The sequence below is a fragment of the Salvelinus alpinus genome, chromosome 19 (assembly GCF_045679555.1).
Source record: "Salvelinus alpinus chromosome 19, SLU_Salpinus.1, whole genome shotgun sequence".
In the NCBI taxonomy this organism is placed as follows: Eukaryota; Metazoa; Chordata; class Actinopteri; order Salmoniformes; family Salmonidae; genus Salvelinus; species Salvelinus alpinus.
In genome coordinates, this window is record NC_092104.1 from 51,286,234 (window position 1) to 51,309,243 (window position 23,010).

The following is a 23,010-nucleotide window of genomic DNA, read 5'->3' on the forward strand; positions in this document are numbered from 1 at the left end:
AGAGGCATTGTTTTTCTACCAGAGCAGCCACGCTTGGTACTGTAGGACTGGTTCTGGTCCACGGTTATTGTGGAATGGATTCCAAGAATTAAATGTTAACCAAACACCATGGAGTCTGCTGTGTGATTTCTCAGTTAATTAGCCATTACACAAATAGCTAATCACATTTATAATAGTGGGATGTAATTTGATTGCGTTTCCCTAGCCACTCTAGATACTATCCATTCCCAGAATTAAAACCCCCATTAAATACACAAAGGCATTTAAAAAGCTGCGGAGGGCACGGCGTCAGGCTGAGGCTTTAACAAGCTCCAGGCTTCACTGTGTGACAACGCCAAAAGCACACAGCTATTTAAATGAACAAATGTAAATTACTTCCAGCACTTGTTTTGAGGTTTAAATATACCATGTTCAGAGCAGAATACTGGTAGAGACTGGCTGGTATTGGGACTGCTGTGCTGCTGCTACTGCTGGGGCATCCACCATTCTGATGTAGGCTACATCATGTGTTGCTATCAAATGGATGATTGAGTTACTAATGCCCATTATCTAGGACCTTTGTAATCCATGGGTATGACAGTTTCTATCGACTACTATGTAGTTATGAATGAACTTGCAGGGGGAAGAGCCATGTTTACCCTATTCCTCCACCCCCCTTGCTTGCGTACTGCAGTGAGTGGAGTGTAAATTCAAATCTGGACGTCGAAGCCAGTTCCACTGCTGATTTTCATTCTTCCCCTCTAATCAAAGACTGATTTAAACCTGGCTGGGAAACCAAGTGTGTGCAACTAATTATCAGGTAGAACAGAAAACCAGCAGGACCCTGGACATCTAGGCTCTGATTTGAATACCCCTGGTGTAAGGTGTGACAGGTGGTACTACTGCAGCCTACCTCCTGCAGGGTCCTCCGGAGGCGCAGCAGCAGGGTCTTGACGGAAGTGCAGTCCTGCTGCATCAGCCTGAGGGGTAGTGCCTCCAGCCCCGGGGCCTCGTCCTCCCGGCCCAGGCACCAGTCAGCCGGCAGCAGGGTGGTCGGCCGGCAAGGCTCCCTGGAACACAAGCACAGAGCCACCTTCACACCCACAAATCGGAACAAACATGCACAGAAGGGGGGGCATATTCACAGATAGCTCCTAACTTAAAATACTACAGTTGCAAAGGAGAATAAATGTGCCAAAGTCCTATTTATTCACTATTATAAACTGGGTGGTTTGAGTCCATTGGCTGAAAGCCATGGTATATCAAACCGGATACACCGGGTATGATTTTTTTTATTTTATAATAATACTTTTTTAGTCTTGTAATTATGTTGGTAACCAGTTTATAATAGGAATAAGTCACCTCGGGGGTTGTGGTATATGGCCAATATACCACGGCTAATGGCTGTATCCAGGCAGTCCGCGTTGCGTCGTGCATAAAAACAGCCCTTAGCCGTGGTATACTGGCCATATACCACAACTCCTTTTTGCTTAAATACACAATTCAAATCATTGAAAATAAAGTAGTATGTCCTACACTGTTTGTTCGTTGATTAGGGCTCACCTAAAGAGTCCCTTTACAACATCCTTTACCAATAGGCCTACAGCATCTTAAATGTATTGTGGGCTGAACATAGCATTTTAAAGACAGAAGGCACTTTCTTTAATGACACGTTATCTAAAGCAGAGTTCAAACAGAATCTAGACTCATCTCAAATGGACTGGTTGAGAGTTTGCCAGTTGTGTTCAGAGTTTAGAACACTGGAACCTGTTCACACAGAAAAACAAAACAGTTGATGAGATGAGTCTAGATTCTCTCTGATGGCCTGTGTGAACTTCGCTTAAAAGAGTTGCTCCGTCTGATGATAAACCCCCCCTCATCATGCAGCCAAAGAGGTACAGGTGTCACTTCAGAGTTGCTCCAAATAGGCAGCCGAGAAAATGAACCATGTCCGCAAATATAAATTGGATCCACTTCCTCGTTTGAGATAATACTTCATTCCCGGGAGGACAGGAGCTGTGATGAATTATTTCATGTGAGCGATTACCATCGCAGATATTAGGTGTAAAAAGGAATCTGAGTGTTCCTCGTAAAACATTGCTCAACTGTGTTCGAGACATTGCATTAGAGTTCCACCTGACCAGAGTTTGAGCAATGAGAGATTAATGGTGTCCAGATAACTTTATCAACAGTTGAATCCTTCATTTCACTTCCTTACCCTCCTCCGCAAAATGGAGATGTGGGGATTGGGATGTTTTGATTGCAAACAAAATTGACTGCGGCCCCAAATTCGCTCCAGTTGGTTTTCTTCCTACGCAGGCCATTGTAGAAGAAGACCATGAGTGAGTTGGATATCTGAGCGATACATAACAGACTGTCATTGAAAGGAAGGCGTGAGTCCTTAGGGTATGGCATAAATTCTGCTTGCCATCGACATCTAATAAAATATTCCTTGATCAATTAATCTGAAGTTTGATAATAAATAACTTCAGCTTTACACGGACATTTATTTTTCATACTGTTGACATTTTTTACACTACTGTGTTGTGCGACTGCGACATGACATTTTCAAAAGTTGAGCGACAACAAAGAGAGCTTGCGACTGCATGCAACAACAACACAAAAAAATCAGGAGGCTCTAGCTCATTATAAACAGTATCCATAACACCTAGACCAGGAGAGTTTTAGCACGGACATTGAGATCCCTTCGGTTCACCAATGCTTTATTGGCACAAAAGACCATCCAAGACGAGTGTTTTGTTGGGAAAACTAGTAGCAAAAACGTCTCGTCATAATACTCTCGTTTGCAAGCCGCAACAATTAAAACATAGTCAAGCGTTCAAATGTCCCCAGAAGCACTTGCATTGACATGTGTTCTATAGGTAGTGATGAGAGAGAGTGGGTCTACACAGAACACCTGACTAAAGACATGATCCATCACACAGGCCTCCTCTGATTTCCTGCCTGTCGACCAATCAGGCCAGATGGAGCCTCTCCTTCCCAAAACAAACACAGAAACTATAGATTTCAGAAATGCGGAGAAGTCAAGATGAAAGTCTTCTTTTAACGGATTAACATTAAGCATAAATTGCTCAAGGGGATGCGGAGGTGGATGAATGTGGTCTGAAATATTTCAGTCATCAATGCTTACGTCTACATGATGCCACAGATGAATTGGTTTGCTCTCCTGAGGTGAGTGTGCAGTGGCTGGTTCTATGTGTGTTGGAGCCATGGAGGACTCACATCTCAGCACTGATGTTGGGTGATTAGGCCTGGCTCGCAGTATGCGTTCCAATTCATCCCGAAGGTGTTAGATGGTTGAGGTCAGGCTCTGTGCAGGCCAGTCAAGTTCTTCCACACCGATCTCGATAAACTATTTCTGTATAGACCTCGCTTTGTGCACAGGGGCATTGTCATGCTAAAACAGGAAAGGGCCTTCCCCAAACTGTTGCCACAAAGTTGGAAGTACAGAATCATCTAGAATGTCATTGTATGCTGTAGCGTTAATATTTCCCTTCAATGGAACTAAGGGGCCTAGCCCACACCATGAAAAACAGCCCCACACCATTATTCCTCCTCCATCAAACTTGACAGTTGGCACTATGCATTTGAGCAGGTAGCGTTCTCCTGGCATCTACCAAACCCAGATTTATCGGTCTGTCCGAGACCGCATTTACACTGCTCCAGAGTCAAATGGCGCCGAGCTTTACAACACTCCAGCCGACGCTTCGCATTGCGATCATAGGCTTGTGTGCGGCTGGCCGGCCATGGAAACCCATTTCAGGAAGCTCCCAACGAACAGTTCTTGTGCTGGCATTGCTTCCAGAGGCAGTTTGGAAATTGGTAGTGAGTGTAGCAACGATTTTTACTCCAGAATTCGGCGGTCCCGTTCTGTGTGCTTGTATGGCCTACCACCTTGCGGTTGAGCCGTTGTTGCTCCTAAACGTTTCCACTTCATAATAACAGCACTTACAGTTGACCGGGGCAGCTCTAGCAGGGCAGAAATGTAAAAAACTGACTTGTTGGAAAGGTGGCATCTTATGACAGTGCCACGTTGAAAGTCACTGAGCTCTTCAGTAAGGCCATTCTACTACCAATGTTTGTTTATGGAGATGGCTGCATGGCTGTGTGTTCAATTTTATACACCTGTCAGCAACGGATGTGGCTGAAATAGCCAAATCCACTAATTTCAAGGGGTGTCCACATACTTTTGTATATATAGTGTATGTATGCGGCTGCAGACAGTCTCCTCAGCAAGATGATGAATAACCTACAGGAGGCGTGATTTCTTTCCTTAGGACGATCAATCTTGTCACTTCGTCAAGGATGTGGATTAGGGCTGATAGCCAGTGTCCTCTGGTCTGTCTCTGGGTGCTTGTACTCTACTCAGTACTGTAGGCCTGTAGTGGATAAACAGAGCAGGGCAGGCACAGAGCAGACCAAGCCAGGCACCTGCAGACACTAGGACTACTACAGGATGTGACTGGCTGTCAACTTACCAACGCTGCAATACAAAGCTTTCTTTGCAGAAACATTCAACGTGATCCATTTCACTATTCTGAAAAATCCAATTAACTTTGGAGTTTAAATATTTTGACTGAACTCCCGCAGAAAATGATTTCTTGTGCTCAGAGCAACACGTTTCTCTTTTTGTAAATGCTTTCCATTTCCAGAGAAGGCCAACTGACAAATACTTACACGTAGTCAAATGAATTATGGCTGCCTAAAAAGCATTAGCTGGGACTGCAATAAATATGAATAAATCCTTGTCACTCACCAGGCTGCATTGTCCTCACAACACAGAGTCAATTAACATTGAGACTGTCGACCAAAGGCAGAGTGTCCTGGGCTGCTTTCATCTCTCAACATAAGCATTCTATACCAACACTACGGTGAGTGTATTGCCTAGTCTCCCAGCCAGACACACAGCAGGCCACATAATTCAATGCTCCACAGGATTGGTGGTAAACCATCTGTAATGGGATGTTGTTGTGTTTTCCCCAAAATTAGCTATTTCCCCAAAAATGTATGTGGTTGCCCCAGTTAGACGGTTTAAGGGAAAGAAGTCATTACCAGTTATCGATTTTGTCAAGTATTACCCTAAAATACAGTACCTCTAAATTTGTGAGGGCATTTGCCTACTAGTCTTGACATGCACTGTACAGTCACCCAAAAAAACGTGCAACTATCGACTCTCCATGCCTCCGTCACAACGCAATGTGTGCATAAAAACAATGAGAAACCAAGGTGGTGGAAGGCTGATCGAAGACATAAATGCTGTTTAGAAAGGACCCAGGTCATCACAACAAATGGACCATGTCTATGTATCACTGGTTGGTTGGTGGTGAAAGGACAGAGGATGATGAATCTCATATCAAGGCCAGGTTTCAGGCCACGACTTTCTCCTCCTACAGTAATTAGCTGCTTGCACACGAGACTGCCGTGTAAACATGTGCATGCTCCCATGCGTGGCACCCTTCTCCCCTGTCACACGGCATCAACATTAGGAGCTTGCCATCAGGGTACGCCTGCGATTCCACCACCGGCATCATCTTTAAAAACGCTACATCTGGCAAGATTGACCCGTTCAGGACATCATCGCCACATATGCCGCCATAACTCAGTGCAATCGTCTCAAGTGATAGAGAAAGCGCGAGTAAAGAACAAATCACAGAAATAAAGCAATTAACCCAGAGTTTTTTTGTCAAGCAACTAAAATAAGCCTTCAAATGGGCTTAATAAACATATGGCTGCTGTCAAACAGCCACTGGTTTTGCCTTATGGATTAATCTGGACACCACCAAATGTTTGCGAGCCCTTCACTTGGTCAATATGTCTTCTGAATAGTAAAAAGGCGTAACGAAAAGCCTGAGACAGTTCACATGGCAACAAGCAAATTGAAAGGGTGGAAATTTGATTTCAAATATGGCAGTCGACTGTGGTATTTTGGACGCAGTAATTGCAGAATAATTGCAATAATCTGGATGCAATAATCAGAGCGTACTGCAGTTATACTGCACTCTGACTGCAATCTTTTTTCGTAAGCATAAATTCTAAGGAGGGTAAAACAAATGTGTCTGAACTGAGGGGAACTTTGCGCTTCTGGGGCACTCCAGTTCTGGAGCTGTGCGACCTTGCTCTGAGGTCAGGCGGGCCCCCGTCACTGACAGTACTCAGTGCCAAATCATTCCAAGCTCTGATTGGAAGAAAAAAAGGTCTCTCTTTCAAGGTAGTCTCCAGGGTTGCGTTCATTAGGGCACACGTTTTAAAACGTTTTGGAAACAAAAACAAAGATGGTAATTTCTCATTGGACTTCAGATAGTACATCCCCGTTTCGTGGAGGAGGCAACACCTCCAACACAGAAACTATGTGGTAACACAGCAGTTGTGAATAAAAGTCGACCACATGAAAGTACAGCGAGACAAAGTAATAATCTGCATCAGGCAGGAAATAATGAAGGCAATAACAAACTACACTGCAAATCTTTATTGCAGACTCCATAAGATCAAATAAGCCTATCCTCCAAGTGCGCGGCCAAATCAATAATATTGCCAAATCAATAATATTGCTAAATCTGCCACGGTGCACATATACACAATAATGGCAGGTGTTGTTTTAGCAGATAACTACTACTGAGGGAAAAGTGCACAAAATGTATTCTATCAATATGTCCCTGTTATGCTGGTTCCCTTTCAGTCAGTCAACTTCGGGAACAACATACGCCTTCGGTTGAAGGATCTACAATCACGCCTGACAAAGAACAAAGAAATACGCACCACGCTGGAAGCCCCGCCTTCCACAAGTGATACGCGTGAGGCTCGGATTCATTCCTTCAATTATTCTGCTCTTCACCCGTGTGAACAGGAACACTTCATGCTACTAAGTAAAATGTCTAAAGCAAACAAAACAACGAAAGCTAACAAGCCGGGTTTGGGTTTGAGACATGTCCCAATGAATTAAAAGATACGTTTGTTGTCTTGTATGCCTCGGCGCAGGCTCAGGCCGCCCTCGCTCGAATTGGTTTGTGTGCGAGACTAGGGGACGGCGGGGCAGGTTCTCTTTTTCTGTTGGTCTGATGAAACCAAGATTGAACTCTTTTAGCCTGAATGCCAAGTGTCACGTCTGGAGGAAACCTGGCACCATCCCTACGGTGAAGCATGGTGGCGGCAGCATCATGCTGTGGGGGATGTTTTTCAGCGGCAGGGACTGTGAGACTAGTCAGGATCGAGGCAAAGATGAACAGAACAAAGTACAGAGAGATCCTTGATGAAAACCTGCTCCAGAGCACTCAGAGCCTCAGACTGAGGCGAAGCTTCACCTTCCAACAGGACAACAACCCTGAGCATACAGCAATGACAATGCAGGAGTGGCTTCGGGACAAGTCTCTGATTGTCCTTGAGTGGCCCAGCCAGAGCCCAGACTTGAACCCGATCAAAAATCTCTGGAGAGACCTGAAAATAGCTGTGCAGCATCGTTCCCAATCCAACCTGACAGAGCTCGAGGGGATCTGCAGAGAAGAATAGGAGAACCTCCTAAATAGGTGTGCCAAGTTTGTAGTGTCATACGCAAGAATATGATCACTGCAATCGCTGCCGAAGGTGCTTAAACAAAGTACTGAGTAAAGTAAATCGATAAAAATATACAAGAAAAAGAGGTACAGGGAGCCTCTTCCTCCTCTTTCTGTTCAGGTTCTTCTGGTGCCTCTTCCTCAGCTTTGGCTTCTCCGTCACATAAATGTGATATTTACAAAAAAAATATGTTTTGCTTTGTCATTAAGGGGTATTGTATGTAGACTGATGAGAGGAGGGGGGGAACAATTGAATCCATTTTAGAATAAGGCTGTAACATAAAAAAAATTGGGAAAATTCAAGGGGTCTGAATGCTTTCCGAATGCACTGTATGTTCCAAGACAGAACAGAAACATGACCATTCTAATAGTCTATCGAAAGCTTTTTCTGCATTGAAAGATAAAACAGCCCAAGGAGCTGTTGCTCCTGATTAAGTATTTGAGATATGTAATAGTCGACGGAAGTTATCCAAGGATAAATGTTTTTTAACAAACTCGCTTTGGTCCGTGTGGACGACAACATTTTGGGAAAACAGTTTGAGATGTATTTAATAAAGATAGTGAGAACTGGTTAGCATCCTTACCTGTTTTTAATACATTTATTTTTTAGAAAAGACTTAGTCTGGCTCAGAGTATGCGAGCAGAGCTGGAGTGGAGCAAGGAGCGGAGCGTGCTCAATTTGTCTGGAGCGGAGAGAGATTCCAAAAAGGCTGGAGCATAAGCCTTCTCGCTCGCTCCAATTTCGCTCCAGTAGCTCTCCAGCAGCGCTCATTTCACTTCACGAGCTCAGGGCATGCCGGGCCCAGCAAGCATTTGTAGGCTACTGTTGTGCTGCTATAGCCCCTTTCTTTAGCTACTGTCATGAGTTCACTACATATTTTCATAAAGAAACTGATAAAATACTCAGGTGCAATATCAAGGTGACATACAAAGATGGAGGACGAAAGAGAAAGAGAGAGGGAGTGTGTTGATGTAGTGTCCATAAATAAAGAATTATTGTGGAATATGAAAAGATATACCGAAAGGATGGTGTACTTACTACGTGCACATGCGAACAGAAAGGAAAGTATGTAGCAAAGAATTTCTAAACAAAAAATCTGATATTTTAAAAGTTGAGTTCATTTTCATTCTATTATCCATTGTCTATAGGCTATCATTGATTTTGACCCAATAGGCCTGACATATTAACTCTTTCAAGGAGAATTCTGTTTTGATAGGGTTATTTTGCTTAACCTTTTCAGCCTACAAATAAATTTTAAAAAACTCTGCATCCCTGCCCAGCATGGCAAGAGTGGCCCGAAGGGTGGTTTAGCATCCATAGTGGCTTTGCAAGTGTGGAGAGGTTACTTTCCACTGCTGGCCTGCTCTCCAGGCACCATCACATGAGCCTGAAGGCACAGACTCTGGCCAAACTCGTGTTCCTTAAAGTGAATTCAAAGGCCTAATTTTTGTTTAGTTTTTATTGAAGTCTAAGGTTGTCACAGCCTACAGTGCCTTTGTAAAGTATTCAGACCCCTTGACCTTTTCCACTTTGTTACGTTACAGCCTTATTCTAAAATGGATAAAAATAAATCCTCAGCAATCTACACACAATACCCATAAAGACAAAGTGAAATGTTTTAGACATTTTTGCAAATGTATTAAACATAAAAAGCAGAAATACCTTATTTACATAAGCATTCAGACCCTTTGCTATGAGACTCGAAATTGAGCTCAGGTGCATCCTTTTTCCATTGATCATCCTTGGGAGTCCACCTGTGGTAAATGCAATTCATTGGACATGATTTGGAAAGTCACACACCTGTCTATATAAGGTCCCACAGTTGGACAGTGCATGTCAGAGCAAAAACCAAGCCATGAGGTCGAAGGAATTGTCCGTAGAGCTCCGAGACAGGATTGTGTCGAGGCACAGATCTGGGGAAAGGTACCAAAATATATTTCTGCAGCATTGAAGTTCTCCAAGAACACAGTGACCTCCATCATTCTTAAATGGAAGAAGTTTGGAACCACCAAGACACTTCCTAGAGCTGGCCGCACAGCCAAACTGAGCAATCGGGGGAGAAGGGCCTTGGTGAGGGAGGTGAGCAAGAACACTCTAAATAACTCAGGAGCCAGACATGTAGCCTAAGAAGGAATGAAAATGAATTATTTATGCTATATTATTATTAGCCTAGTATTTCAAGGCTATTATTTCAAGATTCTCTGGTCTGATGAACTCTTTGGCCTGAACGCCAAGTGTCACGTCTGGAGGAAACCTGGCACCATCCCTACGGTGATGCATTGTGGTGGCAGAATCATGCGGTGGGGATGTTTTTCAGCGGCAGGGACTGGACGACTAGTTAGGATCGAGGGGAAGATGAACGGAGCAAGGTACAGAGAGATCCTTGATGAAAACCTCCTCCAGAGCACTCAGGATCTCAGACTGGGAAGAAAGTTCATCTTCCAACAGGACAACGACCCTAAGTACACAGCCAAGACAACGCAGGAGTGGCTTCGTGACAAGTCTCTGGATGTCCTTGAGTGGCCCAGCCAGAGCCTGGACTTGAACCCGATTGAACATCTCTGGAGAGACCTGAAAATAGCTGTGCAGCACACTCCCCATCCAACCTGACAGAGCTTGAGAGGATCTGCAGAGAAGAATGGGAGAAAGTCCCCAAATACAGGTGGGCCAAGCTTGTAGCGTCATACCCAAGAAGACTTGAGGCTGTAATCGCTGCCAAAGGGTGCTTCAACAAAGTACTGAGTAAGGGGTCTGAATACTTAGGTAAACTTAATATTTCAGTTTTTTATATATAAATAGCAAACATTTCTAAAATCCTGTTTTTGCTTTGTCATTATGGGGTATTATAAGGAGATTGATGTAAGGCTGTAATCTAACGAAATGTGGGAAAAAGTCAAGGGGTCTGAATTTCCGAAGGCACTGTATGTGCAATTTATAGACTATAATAATTGAATACAACAAAATGTTGTTTAAATGTTGAGCGCTTAATGTTCATGCCAGCCTACTGTGTCGCACTTGCAAATTATTCACAACGTATTTATTTGTAGGCTATAGCCTTGAAATAATAGGCTAATAATAAATAAATGAATACATAATAATAGCCTAAATCATTTATTTTCATTCCTTCTTCGGCTACATGTCTGGCTCCTGACCTATTTGTATGCTGTTTAATTAGGTAGCCTATTAGATTAAGTAGCCTATTTGAAATGATGAGCACTTCTTACTGTCACCTTTTCATGTTGTTTATTAAAATACTTTTCATTTAAAATCATATGGTTTGGTTTCAATACATTAAAACCAAATGGTAAGTCCAGATAGTCACAAAAATACATGGGTGTTGGTTAAATTGTGATTTTAACAAATGGAGCGAATATGGATCAGCATTTTTTTTTCTTCTTGTGAGCGAGAAGCGGTTTTTAGTGGAATGGTTGTTAAGGACATGAAGCGCTGGAGTGGTGAGCGATGAGCGGGATTGTGGACCGCTCAACTCAACTACACTCACAAGCTCTCGTCTGGCTTGGTGCGGATTTACAAATCAGAGAATTATAAAAAGCAGGAGAATATTTGATTAATTTGGGTTCTGATAGTAATTCCCCCGTTTCAGATTCAATAGTTGCTGTATCAGCTAATTGGTCATTACTGCTTAGCTTGTTGGGCAGTAAACAACTGGGACGATTACCATAGTTGAGTCTAACTCAATGGATAGCAAATTCGGCTCTCTGTCTTATCAATAAATTAAGTTTGGTCTTGACTTTGGAAAGAGTAATAGCTACCTGGTCTGAATTTTACGCTGTTAATATTTCCAATTCTGATATCTTCCATAATTGTGATTTATTCAACCCAGTTGCAAATGCAGTTGCATTATTATTTATAAAACATTTGGTGGCATCCAATAGAATCCACGAGTCATTGATTGAAATTATATGGATCATTATGAATTCATTTAGTTCAATTTAAAATTGATGACAGAATGTAGGACTTTGTAGTAATGAAACGTTGAAACGCCATCTTTGTGGCTCTTTTAGGAGATTCGGACATTTGTAATTGGCAGTAGTAGGCGTGATGATTGGACAAGCTCACATGTCTAATTTCTATTTTGCTGACTTTAGAAAATAGAAGTGTAGATAGATTTTATATTATTTGAGAAAATGTTTTATGCCTGTTTAATAAGTAGAAAGTGGATTTGTTTGCTTCTGGATTATGTGCTTGGTTGCATGTGGATTGTAGTTGGTCTTATTATATTTGTACCCTATGTCCAAAATGGCATTCATGTCTGTTCCAATAACCAGATGGAATTCAGTTAATTCCAACAATATGCTGTTCAGAGAATCGAAAAACTTTGGATCATATGAATTTGGACTGTGCACATTAATAAAAGCAATTCTCTTTCCATTATGGATACATTTTAGAAAAGTGATTCTGCGTTCTTGGTCTTCGCCCTTTACCCAAGATGGTGATTTTGAGTTTCATTATGATTACACCTTTTGTTTGAGGCTGATGAAAAAGCAGCCAGATTGTAGAAATGGTTCTTCATTCTATGTGCGTCCTTATGACGCAGGTGTTTCTTGTTATATCAATATGGTTTCTTGCTAGGATATCAAGACAGCTGGAACAGTTGATAGGACAATTTAGGCCTACCAAATTCCAAAAGAGAATAGCTGGCATTGGAAAATTAATTATATGACAAAATTGTGATCATTAGTGTTATAAGCCAATGGATGTGTACAAAAAGCAGGACCCACAGGGAAACTCACCCATTGGTTCTTCCCCACCCAGAAAACCTCCCTGTAAACCATTCCCCCGCCCCCTCCACTCCCCCACTATCATTACCGGGCTGCAGCATAACAGAGAGTGTCAGCCTTATACATGGAGTCTCTTAGGAGCATATTTTTTTGTCTTTAGGTATAATTATTTTTTTTACAAATTAAAACAAAATAGGTAACAATTTTCAGACCTTTACAGTATCGTTAGCAAACCTCATAAGTTACGGTGGGTAATGAAGAAAAGTAAATAACAGATATGCAAGCCTAAACCGTCAAATAGGATACGGTGGCTGTAGGAGCAATAGTTCCTAATCCATTGTCATCTATTATTAGCAATATGGTTTATATGACTAACATATATTTGCCCTTGACATTTTTATTAAGCATTTAAGTGCTACATACTATGTAAAAAGAGGATATGTGAGCAAGAAATGCAGTCTAAACAATAATTCATCATGGCCTGTAGGCCAAGTCCTCCCTGGGAGATAAATTCAATAGCCTGCCCGAAATGAATGGGGACATCAATAATACATTTATAAAAAATTATAAAAACAATTGTGTACTAGCCCATAAGGGACTCTCATTAGCAGTAGCAAAAAAACTTGCAGGGGAATAACTTCCACCTTACACTCAGTGGTCAGTTTATTAGGTACACCATCCCGTTCACAAAAATGGCTCGCTCCTAAAGACAGTGAGTCACATGGCTGTGGCTTGCTATATAAAGCAGGCAGACAGCTATTCAGTCACTGTTCGATTGAACGTTCGAATGGGCAAAGCGTTTGACCTAAGCGACTTTGAGCGTGGTATGATCGTCAGTGCATGGCATGCCTGTTCCAGTATCTCAGAAACTTACGTCCTCTGGGCTTTTCACGCACAACAGTCAGCAGCAATCCTGTGGGCGGAAACAGTTTGTTGATGAGAGAAGGTCGAGAAAAAAATGGCAAGAATCGTGCAAGCTAACAGGCGGGCCACATACAGGCAAATAACGGCACAGTACAACAGTAGTGTGCAGAACACCCACTTGGAACGCATAATTCATAGGTCCTTGTCACAGATGGGCTATTGCAGCCACACCGGGTTCCACTCCTATCAGCTAAAAACAAGAATCAGCTACAGTGTGCACTCGATCACCAACACCGGACAATTGAGGAGTCTGACGAATTGATCCGTCGAATCCCGGTTCCTATTGCATCATGCTGATGGCAGAGTCAGGATTTGGTGTAAGCAGCATGAATCCATGGGCCCATCCTCCCTGGTGTCAACGGTACAGGCTGGTGGCAGTGGTGTAATGGTGTGGCAAATGTTTTTCCAGACCAGGTTAGGTCCCTTGATAGCAATTGAGCAACGATTGAATGCTACACCTTGAAGAATCCATACCCCGAATAATTCAGGCTGTGCTGGAGACAAAGGGGGGTCCGACCCAGTACTAGGTGTACCTAATAAACTGGCCACATAGTGTATATTGCCAGATTTTGCCCATGTAGGGATTCAATGCCACAAAAGCCCCAGAAGGAAGCAGCCCCAGTCCGTGTGGAACATCAATAGATTGTCCATTGTTTATTAATTGGCAGTGTCACTGTGTTAATATTCTCCTGTTGAGCCAGTCATGATCGGGTTCCATCATACTCGTCCCCTTGTGTGTTGGATTTGATGTGATTCTTGAAGTCTTGAGCTTCCTTGGCAGGGGAGAATGTGTGTGTTGTGTTCTGGAAGGTCAAGATGAGTTTTGCCGGGTGGATGAAGCCGCATCTCAGATTTAGCTTGTGTAGCTGGGATCTTACCTCGTTGTAGGTCGCCCCCTCTGTTTTAGTGTCGGCACTCAGGATGCTGATCCTATTCTATGCATAGATCAGAGCCCCCGATTCCACTGCAAGGCGAACAATTCACTGTTTGACTTCAACTGTGGAATTGTATAATCATACAACAAGAGACATTCTGGAGAGGACCCGTGCGGTGCGCAATGTTAATTAGCAGCATGGGACCCAGCTTCTCCTGCCCGAACAGTTCATAGAAAAGATTGCTCATGAAAGAAGTGGGGTTGCCCGCTTCCATGACAGTTTCAAGTCCTATAACCCACACATTGAATTTACGGGATAATTTAAGTGATTCTGTTTTCTCTTTTAGGAGAATGATTACCCCTTCTAGCTTAGCTAGAAGTCATGGAGTCGCATTTTACATTTTCAGAATTATTATTGTTGAACATAAGACTAAAAACACCATGAAATCAGCTCCATGAGCTCCACATTTAATTTTGGGAAATCTGTTCCCAAGTATTCCCACGCATAATACGTGATCGTATACAAATGTAAGCAAGGTTTGAAACGATTATGTTTTAATCAAATATTATATCCGTTTGGGCTTCTTGCGGTCCATTTGCAGTCTACTAATTATTTGTAATTATGTTCCGGCCTCCCGACCATTCCCTCATGAATAAATCAGCCCGTGGCTGAATCAAGTTGATGATCCCTGCTTTAGGTGGCTTGGTGTTTCCGATGCGGGATGCGGAGATGGATTGGGTCGTTGGTCGGGTCGATTGTCTCACCGGCTCCTGTGCCCTCTGCCGCCAGTTACGGGAGGCTACTCAAAGAGAGAGGGTGACCAGGTTCTGTGGGTATCCCCCCGCCTCCTGTCTGCCTTGGTTAAGCACGGCTTGCCTCTCTTCCCAGAAGGGTCCGGGTCCCACTTCGGTGATCCGGTCCTATGTAGACTATCGAGACCAGGCTAACTAACAAACACTGCATAGTGTGCTAGCCAGGTTATCCAAATTGCCGAGGCGTGCTAGCTACTACAAGATGTTCTGACTTCCTAAAGTTGGACTTGCTTGGGTAGCTGTCTTGTTTAGTATATGTAGCTAGCTTTAATTTTCTTGTTTATTCAAAAAACGTCCCGTGCTGTGGTCAAAGAGGCTAGACTAGAAGCTTCATCACGGCTAACGTCAGCTAGCATGCATAACTTCAGGTGAATGAAGCTTACTAGATTTCACCCAGCATTATGCCAATCACATTCCTATTTCCAATTTCTGGAGTTGGAGGGAGTGGGGCTTGTGGGTACTTCTGATGAGGAAACAGCCTCCGAGCACTTGGCTTGGGTAACCCCCGGAGCAAGGGGCCTTAGAAGGGGTCTGAGCGACCGGTGAGTCCCTCCACAAAAACATTACTGTGACGACAGTGCCACCACGTTTGGTTATGGCCAAACGGTGTGCTATGTCAACCATTGCTGGAGCCCCTTGAGTCCATAAGGGGCTGGGCTTCATCCAGTGCATACAGTCTCATGGAAGCAAAACTTAATTTGGAAGCGCGTTCAATGGTGTTCAAGGAGTGAGAGTAATAAGTTGGGTGATTCGCTCTCTGTCCACAAGAGGGCACTACTCCTGCATAGGTGGCTCATTATTAGGATTCATTGCTGATTCCTGCCTGTAGCTCACTAGTCCCTATGAGGTGCTTAGTTCAGCTCTTTTTCTGGTTTAAAGAAAACCTAGACACTGAAAATAGGACATCAGCCTGGATCAGATCTATTGGGGCGGTAAGCAAATTGAATTGGGTCTAGGGTGTCAGATAAGGATCATATCACCTCTACCTTGTCTCTCAAAGCCCTTCATGATGACAGAAGTGAGTGCTACGGGGCAATAATAATTTAGTTCAGTTACCTTTCCTTTCTTGGGTACAGGAACAAGTGTGTGTGTAACACTGTGTGGATGTGTGTAACACTGCTTGTTCCCTTGACTCTGCTGCAATCACCTTTGAAAAGATGCAAGGTGAGAGGGACAAGCTGAATGGGAGGACTAAAAACTCAGACTATCTATCGTCTTGTAATGAAACTACAGAAAATGTCGGTGATATGGGCACAAGGGCACATGAAAGTACGGATCCTTTAGGTTGATGGTGGTAAATCCAATCACTGAAGTGCACAGACTGTGACAGCCGCTGGTTTGAGAGCATTTTGAAAGTGCGAACTCTGAGATGCTTGCTGAGGACAAGTCTAGAACGGGGCATAAAGGCCCGACCCCTTTGCTTTTTTCTATCCCCGGAGATTAGTGCTGAACGTTAACCATGCGCTTGGATGCATCTTGCCACCTAGACCGGTTGATTCAGTTGCCCACATGCCTTCAGCACTGGCCCAGTGGAGGGATCCCCGGCTACTGTCACAAGCGGTTCTCAGGGGCCAGGCGTTGTTCCGCAATATGATCACGACCGACACGTCGCACCAAGGGTGGGGCGAGTTGTGCAAGGGGTCCTCAATTCAGTGTCAGAGTGACCGGCATATCAATTACCTGGAACTTCTGATGATGTACATGGCGCTCAGGCACCTCCCAAGTTTTTCGGGCCGGCATGTGCTGGTCAGATCCATCAACATGACGACAGTTGCATACTCAACAGGCAGGGGGGGATACAGTCCCTCCCCCTCCTTGCTGCGGAGCAGTGCGCATTTGCTGTCACTTTTGGTGATGCATGTTCCCGGTTGCCTCAACTCGGGTGCAGATCTGCTATCTCATAGGGAGGGCTGATAATTCATTCTTGTGGCTGGGAGGGTTTATCATTGATTCTTGTAGCTTCCCGTTGGACCAGGCAGCCTTGGTTCACGGAAACCATTCACCTTTAAAGCGGACCTGTCGTCCCAGGGCGCACAGGCAGGTTTGGCATGTGAGGCCAGAGATTTGGTTCCTATGGGCCTGTCCATGAGAGCGCCAATCTAATGGCTAGAGGTTTACCTCCGAATGTCATTGCTACCGTTCAGTACGCAAGGGCGCCCTCCACGAGAGTTGTATGCACATACAGTTGAAGTCGGAAGTTTACATGCACTTAGGTTGGGGTCATTAAAACTTGTTTTTCAACCACTCCACAAATTTCTTGTTTACAAACTATAGTTTTGACAAGTCAGTAAGGACTTTGCGCATGACAAGTAATTTTGTTGTGTATGCCGCCCATTCATTGTCATTTATTGTCATTGTGTCCTCCTCCCAGAGTGCTAAGAACCTTGGCGTGATCCTGGACAACACCCTGTCGTTCTCAACTAACATCAAGGCGGTGACCCGTTCCTGTAGGTTCATGCTCTACAACATTCGCAGAGTACGACCCTGCCTCACGCAGGAAGCGGCGCAGGTCCTAATCCAGGCACTTGTCATCTCCCGTCTGGATTACTGCAACTCGCTGTTGGCTGGGCTCCCTGCCTGTGCCATTAAACCCCTACAACTCATCCAGAACGCCGCAGCCCGTCTGGCGTTCAACTTTCCCAAGTTCTCTCACGTCACCCCGCTCCTCCGCTCTCTCCACTGGCTTCCAGTTGAAGCTCGCATCCGCTACAAGACCATGGTGCTTGCCTACGGAGCTGTGAGGGGAACGGCACCTCCGTACCTTCAGGCTCTGATCAGGCCCTACACCCAAACAAGGGCACTGCGTTCATCCACCTCTGGCCTGCTCGCCTCCCTACCTCTGAGGAAGTACAGTTCCCGCTCAGCCCAGTCAAAACTGTTCGCTGCTCTGGCACCCCAATGGTGGAACAAACTCCCTCACGACGCCAGGTCAGCGGAGTCAATCACCACCTTCCGGAGACACCTGAAACCCCACCTCTTTAAGGAATACCTAGGATAGGATAAAGTAATCCTTCTAACCCCCCCCCCCTTAAAAGAGTTAGATGCACTATTGTAAAGTGGTTGTTCCCCTGGATATCATAAGGTGAATGCACCAATTTGTAAGTCGCTCTGGATAAGAGCGTCTGCTAAATGACTTAAATGTAAAAAATGTAAATGTAAATTTAGAGACACAGTAGGACCCAAAAGCATAATCAGTGCTCTAACTCCCCCTTGCGCTGGTCTGGAGCAATGAAGTTGTGACGCAGGGTACCGTACTAAACCACAAATTACCTCTAAGTCCCGCAGCATAATCACAAAACTTTTAGTGGAGCAAACACTGTACAACACCCATTTGGCCCAACGCCGCCAGTTCCTGGGCTCTGTGAAGAGCGCTATTAAATTGAAGGAATGAAACCAAGCCTCGCACTTATCACCTGTGGAAGGTGGGGCTTCCAGTGAGACACAGATTTCATTGGCCTTGTCAGGCATGATTACAACCGAAGACGTGAAAGTGCAACTCCCCATAGTATGTTGTACCTCGTTTCCCTCCTTCAGGGAACAATAGTTATAGTCAGAACGTTACATTAATCTCCATGGGGTACACATAACATGTTACACATTAATCGCAATAATCTCCATCAGCGTTTCCTGCTAGGCCACATCAAAAGGCTTCTCTAATAAAAAACAATTAAGATAGCAATGCTTTAGTTGCAATGAGAATTTTATCCATGCCTGTTCGTGGCTCTCATTGTTCTACCTAATCAGTTCCACCCCTGGAAGGAAGCGTTTGGCGCTAATGGCTTTGTGTGATAACGGCTTCCTATAAAGAGCAATGGGACTTTCTGTTAAGGAGTTGTAATGAGCCTTCCTTCCTTTCTGCATGGAAATACAGTGACTGCTCACTGTTGGGAATGTGTGAAGGATGAGTGATAGCTGTAGTGAGTGTTATAAGTGTAGGTCTAAGTGTAGTGTAGGTGTAGAGCTGTAGTGAGCATTATAGGTGTAGTGAGAGCTGTAGTATGATGTACTAGGTATAGATGCAGGGCTCTCTCACCTGTGGATGATGGTGGTGTCTCTGGCCTCCCTGCCAGGGATCCTGTCTACATTGGGCTCCAGTGGGGAGTGCATCAGGTTCAGGCAGGAGGCTAGGGACTGGCTGGAGTCCTCTCGGAATACTACACACACACAAAACCATTGAGTCAATGCCGTGTGGCACAACAGGCTTGCGTTTACAGAGTTGACAACATGCTTAGAGTAGTCCACCCTGGACAATATGCTATAACGAGTGTTGTTAGTATTTAAAAGGGAACACTATACCACAGAAATCAAATATTTCCTTTACATTCACAGTGCAGAGTAAAATACACAATGGCATCTGTTTTAACGTTTAATTAATGCAGAAACTACTAAGAAAACAGTTTTGAAAATCAGAAATAAATTGCTGTGAAACTGCCTGGTTCTTAATAAAAATGCCAAGCAGCCACCTGAGAGCACTAAAACAGGAGCATCCATGCATTTGTGTGTGTGTGTGTGGGCATGTCTGGTGTGCTTTAATTTGAGTTAGTGTGAGAGACTTTCCACTTAATTCGCTCTTTCAGTAAGTCACATCGTCACTTCACTTTAAGTGTGCGATTTATCAATTCTTTGCAGGGATTTCACAGCACAGTCTGAACCTTTTAGGCTAGTATACAGTGCATTCGTAAAGTATTCAGACTTTCCATATTTTGTTACATTACAGCCTTATTCTAAAAAAAATCCTTAAACAATTCATCAATCTACACACAATACCCCATAATGACAAAGCGAAAACAGGCTTGTTGAAGTGTTTGCAAATCTATTAAAAATAAACAGAAATAACTTATTTACATAAGTATTCAGACGCTTTGCTATAAGACTCGAAATTGAGCTCAAGTGCATCCTGTTTCCATTGATCATCCTTGAGAGGTTTCTACATCTTGATTGAGTCAATTGATTAGACATGATTTGGAAAGGCACACACCTGTCTATATAAGGTCCCACAGTTGACAGTCCATGTCAGAGCAAAAACCAAGCCATTCAACAAGGAATTGTGCGTAGAGCTCCGAGACAGGATTGTGTCGAGGCACAGATCTGGGGAAGGGTACCAAAACATTTCTGCAGCATTGAAGGTCCCCAAGAACACAGTGGCCTCCATCATTCTTAAATGGAAGAAGTTTGGAAGCACCAACACTCTTCCTAAGATGGCCACCCAGCCAAACTGAGCAATCGGGGGAGAAGGGCCTTTGGGATGAGACCAAGAACCTGATGGTCACTCTGACAAAGCTCCAGAGTTCCTCTGTGGAAATGGGAGAACTTTCCAGAAGGACAACCATCTCTGCAGAATTACACCAAATCAGGTCTTTAAAGTAGAGTAGCCAGACAGAAGCCACTCCTCAGTAAAAGGCACCTAAAGGACTCTCATGGTCTGATAAAACCAAGTTTGAGCTCTTTGGCCTGAATGCCAAGTGTCACGTCTGGAGGAAACCTGGCACAATCCCTACGGTGATGCATGGGTGGCAGCATCATGCTGTGGGGATGTTTTCAGCGGCAGGGACTGGACGACTAGTTAGGATCGAGGGAAAGATGAAGGGAGCAAGGTACAGAAAGATCCTTCATGAAAACCTGCTCCAGAGTACTCAGGACCTCAAAACTTGGGTGACGGTTCACCTTCCAACAGGACAACGACCCTAAGCACACAGCCAAGATAACGCAGGAGTGGCTTTGTGAGAAATCTCTGAACGTCCTTGACTGGCCCAGTCAGAGCCCGGACTTGAACTCGATCAAACATTTCTGGAGATACCTGAAAATAGCTGTGCAGCAACGCACCCCATCTAACCTGACAGAGCTTGAGAGAATCTGCAGAGAAAAATGGGAGAAACCCCCCAATACAGTTGTGCCAAGCCAAGCCATTACAGTTGTGCTCAAGTCTTTGTAGCCAAGAAGACTTGAGTCTGTAATCACTGCCATGAAGGTGCTTCAACAAAGTACTGAGTAAAGGGTCTGAATAGTTATGTAAATGTGAGTTTTTCTTCATTTATACATTTGCAATCATTTCTAAAAACCAGTTTTTGCTTTGTCATTATGTGTGTAGATTGATGAGGGGGGAAAAACAATTTAATCAATTTTAAAATAAGGCTGTAACGTAACAAAATGTAGAAAAAGTCAAGGGGTCCGAATACTTTCCGAATGCACTGTATAAAGAAAAAACGTACTATGCAAAAAAAAAAAATTGTGTGTATTAGCGATGACATCCTGGGAAGCTCTCTGTCTAGAGGCTTTGCCCTCAGTACATGTTTACTGGTACTTTTGCGTGTTCTGATGCAACCTCCAAAAAGAGGGATGTTAAGAGAATTAAGATTGAAGGTAATTATCCAAGCCTGCGTAGATGTTGCATGCCTAGAGATATGAAAGTCTTGTTGAACTGACTCAGACCTCCCGTTAGATAAGAGTCAACTAAGGGGCATATCTGGCCTGTTGTCTCCACTCAAGTCACCAAACACATCCTGCTCCTAATAATAGGCTACATCTTTGCGTTCATCTTGCATTCATACAAGGGCAATTAATTGTTTCTCAGTAATTTCTGTTTTGCAATTCTTTACATAATGCATAATATATCTTTAGGATACATAAAAACCAGTGAGGTTATGTCACAAAGTTTGTGAATGTAAGAAAATAAAAACAAATCCTTACAAAAACACTTCCCTATGACGCACTCAACACTTGTTTTAAATCAGTCTTCTGCTGCTGAGAAAATATGATTTAAACAATGATTTAAAAATTAGCAAAAGCCTTGAGATTTAACCATTTCTGTTGCTAAGTGTTATGAGAATATCAAGGAACTAATGATAGCAATGCTGGGGGAACAAACCTTCTGAACGGGCTTAAAACTGTCCTAGCAAGTGTATTTGGTTTAGTTATAGTAGAACTATCATAAACATCTGATCAAACAAGTTAGTCCTGCTTGAACTTGGGTGTGTCCTTGGATACATATAGAGGTCATTCTAGAATCTCCAAGTTTCCTTGAACAAGTGGCTGAAGTAGAGGAGCAGGGTGGCTGCTTCCCCAACGGCACCCTATATAGTGCTCTACTTCTGACCAGAGCCTGATGGGTAAAAATAAGTGCACTATGTAAGGAATAATGCCATTCGGAATGAAGCCGGTGGATTTGCTGTTGAATGGATTGGGAGTGTCCATACCGTGACGCTGGCGTTGGTCATCAGAGAGGTCCAGGTCCAACATCAGGTCATCCTCATCCAGCTCAGACGAGCCCAGATTGTTCAGTACATCCTGAGGACACAATGGAGACATCTGTATGACTCGGTGCGCTGGACACAGTTTAACAACAAGCTTGATGCATGGCACTTTACTTTCAGAGTAGGGTCAGGAGTTGACTATAACTAGGGCCCAGTGTGTTATCTTGTAAGGTTAGGTGGGGGGGGATCTGGCACTATACAGACATATACAGGTAACTGCCAAAATAAAGGAAACACCAACATAAAGTGTCTTAATAAGGCATTGGGCCACCACGAGCCAGAACAGCTTCAATGCACCCTGGCATAGATTCTATAAGTGTCTGGTACTCTATTGGACGGATGCGACACTATTCTTCCATGAGAAATTCCATAATTTGGTGTTTTGTTGATGGTGGTGGAAAACAGTCTCAGGAGCCGCTCCAGAATCTCCCATTAGTGTTAAATTGGGTTGAGATCTTGTGACAGACGGCCGTGGCATATGGTTTACATCGTTTTCATGCTCATCAAACCATTCAGTGACCACTTGTGCCCTGTGGATGGGGGCATAGCCATGGTAGCCAAAATAATGGCCTGCACAGCATTTTTAAATTGCTTAATTAACTCAGGAACCACACCTGTGTGGAAGCACCTGCTTTCAATATACTTGTATCCCTCATTAACTCAAGTGTTTCCATCATTTTGGCAGTTTACTATGGATACACTAGAGATATAGAGACAAACTTAAAACATAAGAGGACTTCATAAACGCTTCGTTATAGGTCACTGTTTGCATTGACATTTTGTACCAGTCAAAAGTTTGGACACACCAACTCATTCAAGGGGGTTTCTTTATTTTTTACTATTTTATACATTGAAGAAT

General features: G+C 43.7%; 1 protein-coding gene across 2 annotated transcripts in view; it reads right to left on the reverse strand.

Moving 5' to 3' along the window:
* The window catches only part of ccser1 (coiled-coil serine-rich protein 1), a 106,578-nt gene that overhangs the window by 71,738 nt on the left and 11,830 nt on the right, over positions 1-23,010 (reverse strand). For both annotated transcript variants that reach the window (XM_071353974.1, XM_071353975.1), the window contains exons 4-6: positions 22,095-22,185; positions 18,935-19,055; positions 893-1,049 (exon numbers count right to left, since the gene is read on the reverse strand). In XM_071353974.1, the coding sequence (XP_071210075.1) occupies positions 893-1,049; positions 18,935-19,055; positions 22,095-22,185 (369 nt within the window). The remainder of the gene's footprint in view (positions 1-892; positions 1,050-18,934; positions 19,056-22,094; positions 22,186-23,010) is intronic.